At 37.9% G+C, this 11,741-nt stretch overlaps 3 protein-coding genes across 7 annotated transcripts; all 3 read left to right on the plus strand.

The window, feature by feature from the left end:
* The first annotated feature begins 56 nt into the window (after positions 1–56).
* Positions 57–834, plus strand: LOC129565501 (heat shock protein 23-like). Its single transcript, XM_055440459.1, has one exon. The coding sequence runs from the start codon at positions 125–127 to the stop codon at positions 704–706; it is 582 nt and encodes a 193-aa protein (XP_055296434.1). The 5' UTR covers positions 57–124; the 3' UTR covers positions 707–834.
* A 53-nt stretch (positions 835–887) lies between these two features.
* LOC129565496 (uncharacterized) lies at positions 888–7,604 on the plus strand. Of its 5 annotated transcripts, none has more exons than XM_055440447.1 (6): positions 888–1,618; positions 1,777–2,926; positions 2,998–3,612; positions 3,686–4,629; positions 4,692–6,824; positions 6,929–7,604. In XM_055440447.1, the coding sequence occupies exons 5-6, from the start codon at positions 4,986–4,988 to the stop codon at positions 7,439–7,441; spliced, it is 2,352 nt and encodes a 783-aa protein (XP_055296422.1). In that variant the 5' UTR covers positions 888–1,618; positions 1,777–2,926; positions 2,998–3,612; positions 3,686–4,629; positions 4,692–4,985; the 3' UTR covers positions 7,442–7,604. The 5 variants fall into 5 exon arrangements, 4 of the variants coding, with proteins under 4 accessions (XP_055296422.1, XP_055296424.1, XP_055296423.1 ...); XM_055440449.1 differs by having other exon boundaries at positions 6,900–7,142; XM_055440448.1 differs by having other exon boundaries at positions 1,354–1,618; positions 2,998–4,629.
* Positions 7,605–8,255: 651 nt separating this feature from the next.
* LOC129565502 (uncharacterized) lies at positions 8,256–11,677 on the plus strand. The gene is made up of 3 exons (XM_055440460.1): positions 8,256–8,645; positions 8,853–10,679; positions 10,768–11,677. Exons 2-3 carry the CDS (start codon positions 8,853–8,855, stop codon positions 11,326–11,328), a joined length of 2,388 nt encoding a protein of 795 aa, XP_055296435.1. The 5' UTR covers positions 8,256–8,645; the 3' UTR covers positions 11,329–11,677.
* Positions 11,678–11,741: the final 64 nt, after the last annotated feature.

An 11,741-nucleotide genomic window follows, 5' to 3' on the forward strand; every position in this document is an offset into this window, starting at 1 on the left:
CGAAGAGACGAAGCGTGTTCTACCGCACTGCTTGCGGGTATAAATAGAGACGCATCGTGTTGCGGCGAACAGTCAAATTCGAAATAAGCAAAAAGTTAAAGAGTTCTAAAGTGAAGTAGAAAAAATGGCTTTACAATTGAGAAACGTTGCCACCAAATTGTTTAATCCAACATTGAATTTGGTGCGAAACCGTTCACGAGCATCATTGCCATCGTTATTCTGGGAAGATCCATTCAGAAGTCATCGTAGTTTGATTAGAGATTTTTGGAATACGGATCCATTTGACTTGGTAATGCCAAGTCGATTAACTGCATACCGGCTGCCTTATTGGGAAGGTGAAAAATTCGTGAGCACACCCGAAGATGGATTTCAAGTGTCGTTGAATGTGCAAAACTTTAAACCAGAAGAAGTTTCTGTGAAAATCGCCGATAATAACATCATCATTGAGGCGAAACATGAAGAACGTAGTGAAGACGACAGCTATGTTTCACGACACTTCAGCCGACGATACACATTGCCCGAGAATTGCAGCATCAAAGATGTGGTCTCTACCTTGTCGGCTGATGGCATTCTAACCGTTCGAGCTCCACCAAAGGAAATTGACACCAAAAATGCACGAACAGTTCGCATCCAACAAACTGGAGCCGCTCATGTCGAATCAGAGTCAAAAAAAGTTGAGGAACAAAAAGACGAACCAAAAAGTTAAATATTAAGAACTTGAACAATAAGAATGAAAGAAATTAAATTTTAGGAATGTAAAAGATGTGATGCCATTGAATTGAAGGAGAGTGAAATAAAAACTTTCGAATGAAAAAAAAAACTAAAAAAAAAAATCGGTTTTTCATTCCTTTCTCTAGTTTAAGCTTGAATTTATTTTTTTTACAGCAAATGAAAGTCATACAGTAGACAGAAAGGTAAGTCCTTAGCAATTTTCATGTCTTATTGTGCAATTCTTTTAGCAGCGCTGCGAATGATGAAATACATCGTTGGATTGGCGAAATTCGTTTCTCATCAAAAAAGTTTGAATTGTGTCATTGTATTGGGCGGCGATACAGTCTGCTGTAGTAGTACAGTAGTTTGTAAACAGTTATGCTTTAAATGTTCTCATTATGAAATATTTCGTCGCATTGTGAAATTCATCGTTGAGTTGCTTATATGTTGAACTTTTTCTTATTTTTCGGTTGATTCATCAAAAAAAAATTTAAATCTGTAACAATCATTTTTATTCCGAAAAATATTATTGTTCATTATGTCTCCTGTGCCTCATGGAATCATCTCTACAAGATACATTGGGTATTGTGTTGAATGAAACCAATCGAGAACAAATACTAATGAATAACTCTGTTTGTGTGGCACCGACTTGAGTGTGTTTGAGATGAGTTTGACATTTGGCGCTCAATAGATTGACAGAATGCTCCGATTGCAACCGAAATCAACAGACAGATTGCAACCGAAACATATAATTCAAATACACACCACAAACCGGTGCTCATTATTCGCTGAAGAGCATATAAACTACGGGAAAGAAACATTAAATCGGTGGCATCAAAAAGTAAGGAGTAAAAAGTGTCGATTTAATCATCACCAATCAAAAGTCAGCTGTTAATGCACTCGAAAGGTAAATGAATTTGAACTGATTGGATTTTGACTTGGATATAAAATGTGTTGCATTTTTTACCGATTTGACGTTCATGTCTCCACATGTTTTCTTCGGAATCGATTTGTCTTTGTATATTCATTTCAGACATAGTACTGAATAATTGATTGAAATTACAGGAATCGTTCAAAAATGAACAACCAAGTCATTGTAAACCCAGGCTTGTATGATTTGCCGGACGAAGTGTTACTGCCACTGATGATCACTTTAAACGACACAACTTTGCTGGACATGACACGCGTGTGCAAGCGGTTTCAGGCAATTGCAAAAGAAGCATTCGTAAAAAAGTACCATGGAACAACCAAAGATGATTTCTATGGAATGAGAGTCTACTCGGCAAACATGAACGAGCAGCTGAAACAATATCATCCGTTCTTCAGTGCGTTCGGAGAAAATATGATTGCTATCAAAATCCGCTTTCTTGATGACGCTGAAAATGTCAAAGACCATTGGATCAATGGGCTAATTCAACGATATTGCACATCGTTGGCGAAGCTTGTAGTTTATCGTGGTGATGTCGATCTAACGGGAATCATTTTCTGGCTACCGAAACCCACACTGACGCATCTCGCTTTGGAATCGATGTCGGTGTCTAATTACTTATGGGCCGATTATGAATATTCGCAATTGATTTGCTTCCATGCCGTTGAAGCGAATATTGATCAAGAAAAAATCGAAAAATTCATTGGAAACAATCGACAATTGGAAGAGCTACGTCTCGTGGGTGAATTTATCGGTATTGATATTCTCGAAGCAATAAGTGGCAAATTAAACGAGTTGAAACGGCTTACGATTCAATGTTATGAATATCAGGAATCACCGGAAAAATCGATCACCATTGAATTAAGACAGCTGCAAGAGCTCGAAATTCATCTGAATGATGAGACATGTGAGCCGGTGCTACAGTCGATCGCAAAAGGATGCAAAAACGTCGAACAGTTGGAGATTGAAGATGAAGCGGACTGTTTGGTTTGGAACGAAGAGAAAATTGATGCCATTTGTGAATTCGTCAAACTAAAATCACTTCAGCTTTGTGCAACACATCTCACCGTTAAGCATATCAAACGAATCGTACAAAAGTTGCCGAATTTGACATCGCTTACGCTTTCCGATGCGGATGAGATACATGACAAGATACCGCAGATCATTTCGATTTGTTCAAAGTTGAACAGCATTGAATTGCATTCCGAATCACTTGTCATGCCGCATTTAAACTCAGAGTTTCTTTGCGGAATTGCTGAAACAACCGATCGTAACACATCGATGAAAGTAAGTTTTACGCACCAGCTGGTCATTATATTTCTGATAAGAATGATCCATTGCACAATTTCCCATTGAAGGTTACCTTGGAATTTGGCGATAAGCCAAAGAAGATTTTTTTCACTCAAGAAGAAGTGCGTTGTGAAAATGCAATCGTTTATTGGAGTGGCTACGTTCCGATTGACAATCAAACAAAGACGCTATTGGACTTGAGCGATGAATGTCTGATGAAAATCATTGGCTATCTCGACATAAATGCACAAGCTGCACTGTACACCACTTGCACGAAAACTCAACGAGCCATAAAAGACCATCTATCTACCACAGTATTTCATGTGCCCGATTTATCCAACGCCATTGACGAAGATGCTTTTCAATCACTGGCTCCATCCATTCACAAAATTATTGTGATACGTGACCTCAGGTTGGAACAATGGGAACACATAAATTTACATTGCACGAGTTTGATTGAATTGAACATGGCATACTCTCACAATCGCGACTTATATCGATAGAATTTTGTGTGGCCGAAGCTCCAAAAGTTGACGCTAACCAAATGCTCACCAAGAATACTACGTTCCTTCGGCTGCCCAATGCTCACACATCTGGAAGTGCACGAATTTGAAAACACGGCCATCAATTCGGCCAAGGCCTTGTATTTTAGCGATTGGTTCCGACAGTTGACTGTACTGAAGGTAATCATTTAACATTTTGTGTAACAACGGAACAGTTTCAGTTGACAATACATTACAAAATTTCATTTTTCAGTTTGGAACATACAATGAGAGTGCTGAGAAGTTTCTCATGGGTTTGGACGACAATTTTTGTCAACAATTGCAAGAATTTTCCATTGGGAAATCTAGTGCATTGCTAGAGCTTAAAATTTCCAAAGACCGTCTCATGAAACTTGTGAATACGATCATTCGATGTCGAAACCTGACCATCTTGCGTCTCATTATTCCTGATATTGCAAGCACTGGCATGGAATTCTTGTTCGAGAGCTGCACAAAGCTGGCCCATTTCACGATTTGCTGCATTGACGTATATAATTCGGAACATATGTTTCGCAAACTCAAGGAAAGCTGCCAGGATATCAAATCCATTCAAATTGTGATTCGTGACTCCAAAACAAATGTCTTCCAGCGTGCATTTTTACAAGCGATCCTCCAATCGTTTCCACATGTATCACTTTCAGCAGCATGTGTTGATATCAATTTTGTTTTTCCAATCACGCCTGATTTGATCAAAAGCAGTTTACCATAAAAATCAAGTGCCAAGATGTTGTGGTCGTTCCCTTCAAGATCTTTTAAATATACAACCATTTTTTATGCATTTATTTTGAATATAAATTTTTGGAATAAAAATATATTTATGTCACTTGTGTGTTTGTAAAACAAATGGCTTATAACTTTCTTTCAATTTCAAACGATTTTCTTCGGGAAAATGCACATAAAATGATTTGCATATCAAAAACCATACGTTCAAACAGATTGGCATTGAACGAATGCAAACGTTGCAAACGTTGCAAATGAATATTAAAGCGAATGTCAAACCCGCTTCACTAACACATTCAAATCCGCCAATGCAGAGTATTTCTCAACTTCAACATATCCTGTGACTGCGAGAGCTTCATTTTCTTACGCAATTTATATTTCATATTCGACCATTTTCTCAATAATATAATTTTTGAGCAAGTCAACGAATTCATTTAAGTAAGAAGAGTAAAAGTTTTAAATTGAATTGCATAATTCATTCCTTGACTTCATAATTTTAGAATAATTCGGTTGACTGAGCATATTATGAAATTCTAATGGTTCAAAGCTCATGAAAAGTGATAGATCTACCGATACAATAAGACGCATTTCAAATTGACAATATTTGATAATATTTGGTAAGATGAATGATTCTTTTAAAGATATATTTTCAAATAGAAAGTTTTATTATGTGGATAATAATGTGTTAGGCACATTTTGTTGTCGATTACATATGCTTTGAGACATAACCACACAATTCACCATATCGAACGCAATACTATGGTTCTTCTTGAAAAATCCAATTAGAACAAAGCATGTCCATGTATTTTCAGATGGACACTAAAATGGCGAATGATTCCGAGATAACTGTATTCGGCCTATACGATTTTCCAGACGAATTGTTGTTACATGTGATGGGACATTTGAATGATAAAAACCTCCTAAATATGACACAAGTATGCAAACGCTTCAAAGCCATCGCCCAAGATGCATTCGCCAAAAAGTACAACGGAGATACTGGCAAAGACTACTATGCATTGAAGGTTCACTCAGCAAATATGACCGAACAACACAAGCAGTACCGTCCATTCTTCACAAGGTTCGGTGCAAATATGACTGCTCTCGAGATTACGTTTATTGATGAATCTCCTGATGCGAACAGCCATTGGATCATGGGCCTCATTCAACGGTACTGTAAATCTTTGGCCAAGATTACTGTAATTGGTGGTTCGGTCAATTTGAGTGGAATAATCTCACGAATGCCGAAACCAACTCTAACGCATCTTCGATTGGAATGGGTGTCGACAACTAATCATTCATGGTCTGAATATAACCACCCGAAATTGATTTACTTACAAGTTACAACATGGTCATGGGCAATGACACCATTCGAAGTTAAAAATTTCATTGATAACAACAGACAATTGCGAGAAATTCACTTGGATGGTGATTTCTTTGCCATGGACAGCATTCTTCAAATCTGCAGTGGAATATTGAATCAATTGGAATATTTGCGCATTTATAGAAAAAACGATCGTGTATTCGCATTAATGACTACTCCGATATATCTCGAACGATTGAAAAAACTCGAAATTGAATTCTCTGATGCCAGCGGCGAATCATGGCTACGATCGATTGCAATGGGATGTAAAAACATCGAAATCTTGCATCTCGATAACAGTTTGACTGGAAGCATAATTTGGAACGACAAGAAAATTGAACATTTGTGCGAATTTGGTCAATTGAAGTCGCTGAAGCTATGTGCAGTAAATCTGTCTGTCAATTATATCAAGCAAATGGTTCAAAAGCTACCGAACTTATCATCAATAACTCTGTATAATGCCGGTGGCGATATTAACAATAACCTGCTGGAAGTTATTGCGATTTGTTCGAAGTTAACAAATCTGAGTATCAAATTAGATCCTACTTCTACTACAGATTATGTAATTTCCAGAATATTCAACCTTGACTTTAATCTACTCTCTCAAATTGCTGAGGCTACTGAACGTAATCGAGGAATGAAGATTACCCTGAAATCATACCATCAAGAACTGAAGATTGTGTCTACTCAAGGAGAGGTTCGTTATGGAAACTCAACCGTTTTTCATAGTGGCTACGATCCGATTAATAATCAAGCAAAGACGTTATTGGACTTGGGTGATGAATGTCTAGAGAAAATCATTGGCTATCTCGACATGAATGCACAGGCTGCACTGTATAACACATGCACGAAAACTCAACGAGCCATAAAATACCATCTATTAAACACGGTATTCTATGTGCACGTTTATGGCATGCAATATTTGTCCAACACCATCGACGAACATTCCTTTGAATGCCTGGCTCCATCCATTCGTCAAATGATAGTGGAGCGTGATCTCAGCATAGAACAATGGGAGCACTTAAACCTTCATTGCACAAGATTGAATGAATTATGCATGGCATTCCCACAGAATCCAATCATATATCAAACGAGTTTGTTATGGTCGAATCTCCGAAAATTGACGCTTCAATGCTGTTCAGCAACGGATCTGCGCTTTTTCGACTGTCCATTGTTGACGCATTTGGAAGTGTTTTTCATTTCTTCATATTACGAGAATTGGATGCATACTTTGGATTTTACTGATAAATTTCAACACTTGACTGCTCTAAAGGTAACACAGTCTCTTTTTTGTTATAAGTAATCCTGTTCAAAATAATGAATTCTCAAGGTGTTTTTATACTAGCAGATTACAGAAGTTGTATTCTTATTTTTCAGTTCAACTATTACAATGACGATGTTGAACAATTTCTCATGGCACTCAATGAGAGTGCTGTCTACCAGTTGCAGGAGCTATCGTTGAAAGGTTCCACCTTCGCGCTAGAAATCGAACAGGAGCGTGGAGTATCCACAGAATGCTGCATCAAACTTATCAATATCATTTCTCGATACCGAAACCTGACCACCCTGCGCCTCATCATTCCTGCCATTATGCGTACAGATATGCGATTTTTGTTCGAGAGCTGTACAAAATTGGCCCATTTTAGTGTATCCTGTGATGAAAACGCATATTGTTCGCAAGCTATGTTAGGCAGTCTCAAAACCAACTGCAAAGAAATCGAATCTGTTCAAATGGTGTTTGGTGATGGTCGAATTTATGCCTATCATCGAAGAGTGCTAGGAAATATCCTTCGATTGTTCCCAGGTGTATCAATTACAGTAGCATTTCTCGATAGCGGATTGGTTTTTCCACTTTCTGTTGAATTGATTCAAAATTGTTTACGCTTCTAAGCGGTTAATTTTCTTGAAATATTTCTGAAATACATCAATACAAATATTTCTATCTGTTTTTTGAACAATAACAGAGATAATTTAGAATTAATTTAGTATTTCCCATTTCTATGCAACACATTTGTAATCATTTAAATAAAATGAAATCTATTTGCGAACCAAATACACCGAAGAAACAAATATGCAATTATCATCATCATAAAAAATCACCAATCAGATATCTATGGGTGAGATTGAGAGTGGAGTATGTTTTTTCTTCGATTTTTATTTTTGAAAAGGCGAGTATGTTTTCTGATGATTCTGTTGGCGTTAAAGTAGAGTATGTTGTAGTACCGTCTAGCCTCCGCGGTCTTCATGGTTTTCGCGCAACTGATAAAAGATAACAACATAGTGTCTTCGGCAAAGTTGTAGTACTTGAGGTCTTCTATAACTAAGCTGAAGAAAGTTATCTCTTATCTCTTATCAGTTGCGCGCAAATCGCGCACATAAAAAAGCAAATTTTATATAGAACTTTTTTTTTCTTATCATTTTTCGCGCTTTTCGCGGAACTGATAAGAGATAAGAGATAACTGTCTTCAGCGATGTTATAGAAGACCTCGAGTGCTACAACTTTGCCGAAGACACCAAGTTGTTATCTCTTATCAGTTCCGCGGAAACCGTGAAAAACCGCGAGGACCCGCTAAAAACGAACATACTCGCTTTTAACCATTTTTAAGTCGACAGAAACTTGCTCTTCTCTTTCGTAACAAAGTCAATCAAACATACACTACTCTCAATCTCACCCATAGATATCATAGTCCAAATTCAAAAATTCAAACAGCATTGGCATTGAACGAATGCAAACGGGTGAGTATTGAAGCGATTGAACGTGTTATGTCAAACACACGTCATCAAGACATTCAACGACTTTATTTCAAAGCGTCTCACAACCCCAAACATAGCCGGTGGTACTGAGATTTGCATTATACACGAAATTATTCCGATTCGGATCATTTTCCAATTAGATATTTTTAGTGCTAAAGTCAGAGACTTGATTGCAGTAAAAAGAGTGGCAAAACTTCAGACTAATTAGGTTGATTTGTTTGTGATAGTGAAATGATTGGTTGACTTCGCGCACTGTGAAATTCCGATGGTTTGACGTTTGTCCAAAGCGGTCACAATTTTGCTGATACATTAGAAAGCATTGAAATCCACAGCATCGAAGGTAAGACGAACAAATTGAGCTGATTTTTTTTCATAATAAAATATTTTCAATAAAAGATTTGTTATGTGTAAAAAATACCTGAAAGGGTTTGTTTCATTGTTGGCTCCGTTCTAAAACATAACCACAATTTTTCGCCTTGTCATTGGCGCATTATGCTTATGTTCCATACAATTGCTACTAAATTCCGAATTCTACATTGGATTTTAGATGACAACCAAAATGAAAGTTGATTTCGTACCAAATGCATTTGGTCTGTACGATTTGCCGGATGAAATTCTACTGCCAATGATGATTCATTTGGATGACTCGACTCTGTTCAACATGACGCTCGTGTGCCATCGATTCCGAGCCATTGCCAAAGAGGCATTCAGCAAAAAGTATACCGGCGATGGGGACAAATTCTTCAATTTGGAAGTCAATGGCACGAATGCGATTGCAGACAAGACAGAATATCACCCGTTTTTTGCCACTTTCGGAGAGAATATGGCCGCAATTCACATCAATTATTCTGATCCACCAGGCACAACGGTCGACCGTAATCACTGGCTCATTGATGAGATACAAAATTGCTGTACAACGTTGACCCATTTTTGCATTGTTAGAGGAGGAAAGGTCAACTTGACCGAGTTCATTCGTTGGGTACCATCACTGTCTCACCTGTATTTGGAGAACATGACGTTGCTAAGTCAATCCTGGTCTCGATTCACCTATCCTCGACTGGTTTGCTTTCATATGTCCGATGTAGATTGGGAGGAAAAGCATTTGATTCAGTTCATCAGCAAAAATCCCCAATTGGAAGAACTTAACATATCAGATAATTTTATGGAGACGAACATGGATTTCGTTTATGCATTCGCCAAGTTACCGAAATTAAAATCACTGCGTCTCAATTTCCATGGGTCCGAAGATCTTGAGGAACAATCGAGCTTAATTAAAATGGACAGTTTAACAGCGTTTCAGATATTTACCAGTGATGCATCATGTATGCAGATTTTGAAAGCGATGAAACCGTGTCAAAATCTGGTGAAAATCGACATGCGGGCGTTCGGATCATGGGATGAAAGTGTTTTCATCACAATTTGCCAATTTAAAAAATTGGAATCGCTCAAAATATCCGCGTACGATTTAAAACTGAAACATTTGAAGCAAATTGTCGAACAGTTGCCAAACTTATCAAAGCTGAAATTGGCTGATATTGAAGATGACGATGACTCCGAAATTTACGACAATTTGTTGCAAACCATCTGGATGTGCATAAAATTGTCACAACTGGAGATTAGCTTCGACGATGATGATGATTGGCCTGAGTTCGACTATCATTTCATCGCTGAGTTGGCCGAAATCACTAAGCGCAATTCGTTGAAAATCACACTGGAATCGTTCAACACTCCGTCAAATCGATTGACTTCGCACAATGGTGAAGTCCGACATAGGGACGCAGTTTTGTTTTGGAGTGGCTATGATCCGATTCACAGCCATTCAAGAGCCAATTTGCTGGATTTGAATGAGAAATGCCTCCAGAAAATCATTTCGCTGTTGAACATCACCGATCAGAGCGCTTTGTTCAACACCTGCACAAGAACACAACAGGCGGTGAAGAACATCGTTTTGCAAAGCACCCTCCAAGTGTCACTTCGCCTGATGAGTATGAGATCCCTCAAAGAGGATGTATTTCAAACGTTGGGACAGTACATTCATCGCGTTCGAGTTAAGGAAGGCTTCAAGCGAGTGGACCAGGAAGCAACGTACTATATCAGTGCATTCGAGTTGTACAAGCACCTCAATCAATACTGCTCGAACTTGGTCGAATTGAACGCAGAAAATATCGATGAACACATCTTCGATCTATTTAATCATCCATGGCCGAACGTAAACAAAATCAAAATTACATCATGCAATTCAGAAGGATATGAAAATTTGTGCGGGTTCGATTGTCCGAAGTTGACGCATTTGGAGATTGGTTACATCGAGCTGGACGCTCATCCCATGCGATTGGATCACGAGAATTGCTTCAAACATTTGACCGTGTTGAAGGTGAGTGAACCTGAACAAAAACTAACTTGTTTATTTGTCCCAGTCATTGGTAAAAGCATAATATGAGCATTGAATGTTCGATTTTCAGTTTGGTTGCTACAACGACAGCGTCGACAGTTTCCTGATGGGCTTAGATGATGACATTTGTCAGCAAATGCAAGAACTACAAGCTAGCAATATCACCAGCGGCTATAAGTCCAAGAACAAGAAAGATGAAGAGGATGAAGACTCAGATGGCTCTATTCCATACTATCGTAGGGTGCGAGGTCCATCGAATCAACACTTGGTTCGTCTCGTCACACGGTTTAGAAACCTATCCACATTACGACTTCTCGTTCGCGGCGTTGAAAAGAATAACACTCAGCTCATATTCGAAAATTGCGCAAAATTAGTTCATTTATCAATCTGCTGCAATGAAAGCTCAGCAGCTATGTTTGGACAAATTAAGAAGAATTGCAAACAAATCGAATCGATTGGAATAGTCAGTGAGCCAAAAAGTAATGCATTCGAACGTAATTTCTTGAAGAAAGTCTACGGACTCTTCCCGAAAGGTGTTGTCGAACTATTTTACAGTGATGGCAAAACGATATTCCCAATCACCGTCGATCTAACGGCAGATATCCCGTCGTCACTTAATTTTTCCTATTGAAATGCTCAGCTATTCTAAATAGAATCGATATGCGAATGCGAGAAATAAAAATCCATAGAAACATGTTTCATAAAATAAGATTATATCTAAAATAAGCGGCGACGTTCAGTTGAGACAATGTATACTCAGAAGGATTTTTTTATTGTTAAAGTCTAAATTCAAATTCTTTCATGTGATCATTAATAAAAGACAAATAAGTTTGCTTAAACTAGATAAAGAAATACTGCGCAGAGCAGCTCATTCGAAATATGTTGTTTTCAATACATTGTTAAAGGAATTGAACATGATTGAAAATCAACACTTCCTTAAAGATAATTAAATGAAAATACGCTGGAATTTCAAACTAAAACGTATTGACTTTTCATTCATCAATGATTTTTCAGCAGATAAAATGACATCATTTGTGCTTCAAT

The sequence above is a fragment of the Sitodiplosis mosellana genome, unplaced genomic scaffold, assembly GCF_009176505.1.
Source record: "Sitodiplosis mosellana isolate CC-2019 unplaced genomic scaffold, AAFC_SMos_1.0 Smas_scaffold_3, whole genome shotgun sequence".
Classification (NCBI taxonomy): Eukaryota; Metazoa; Arthropoda; class Insecta; order Diptera; family Cecidomyiidae; genus Sitodiplosis; species Sitodiplosis mosellana.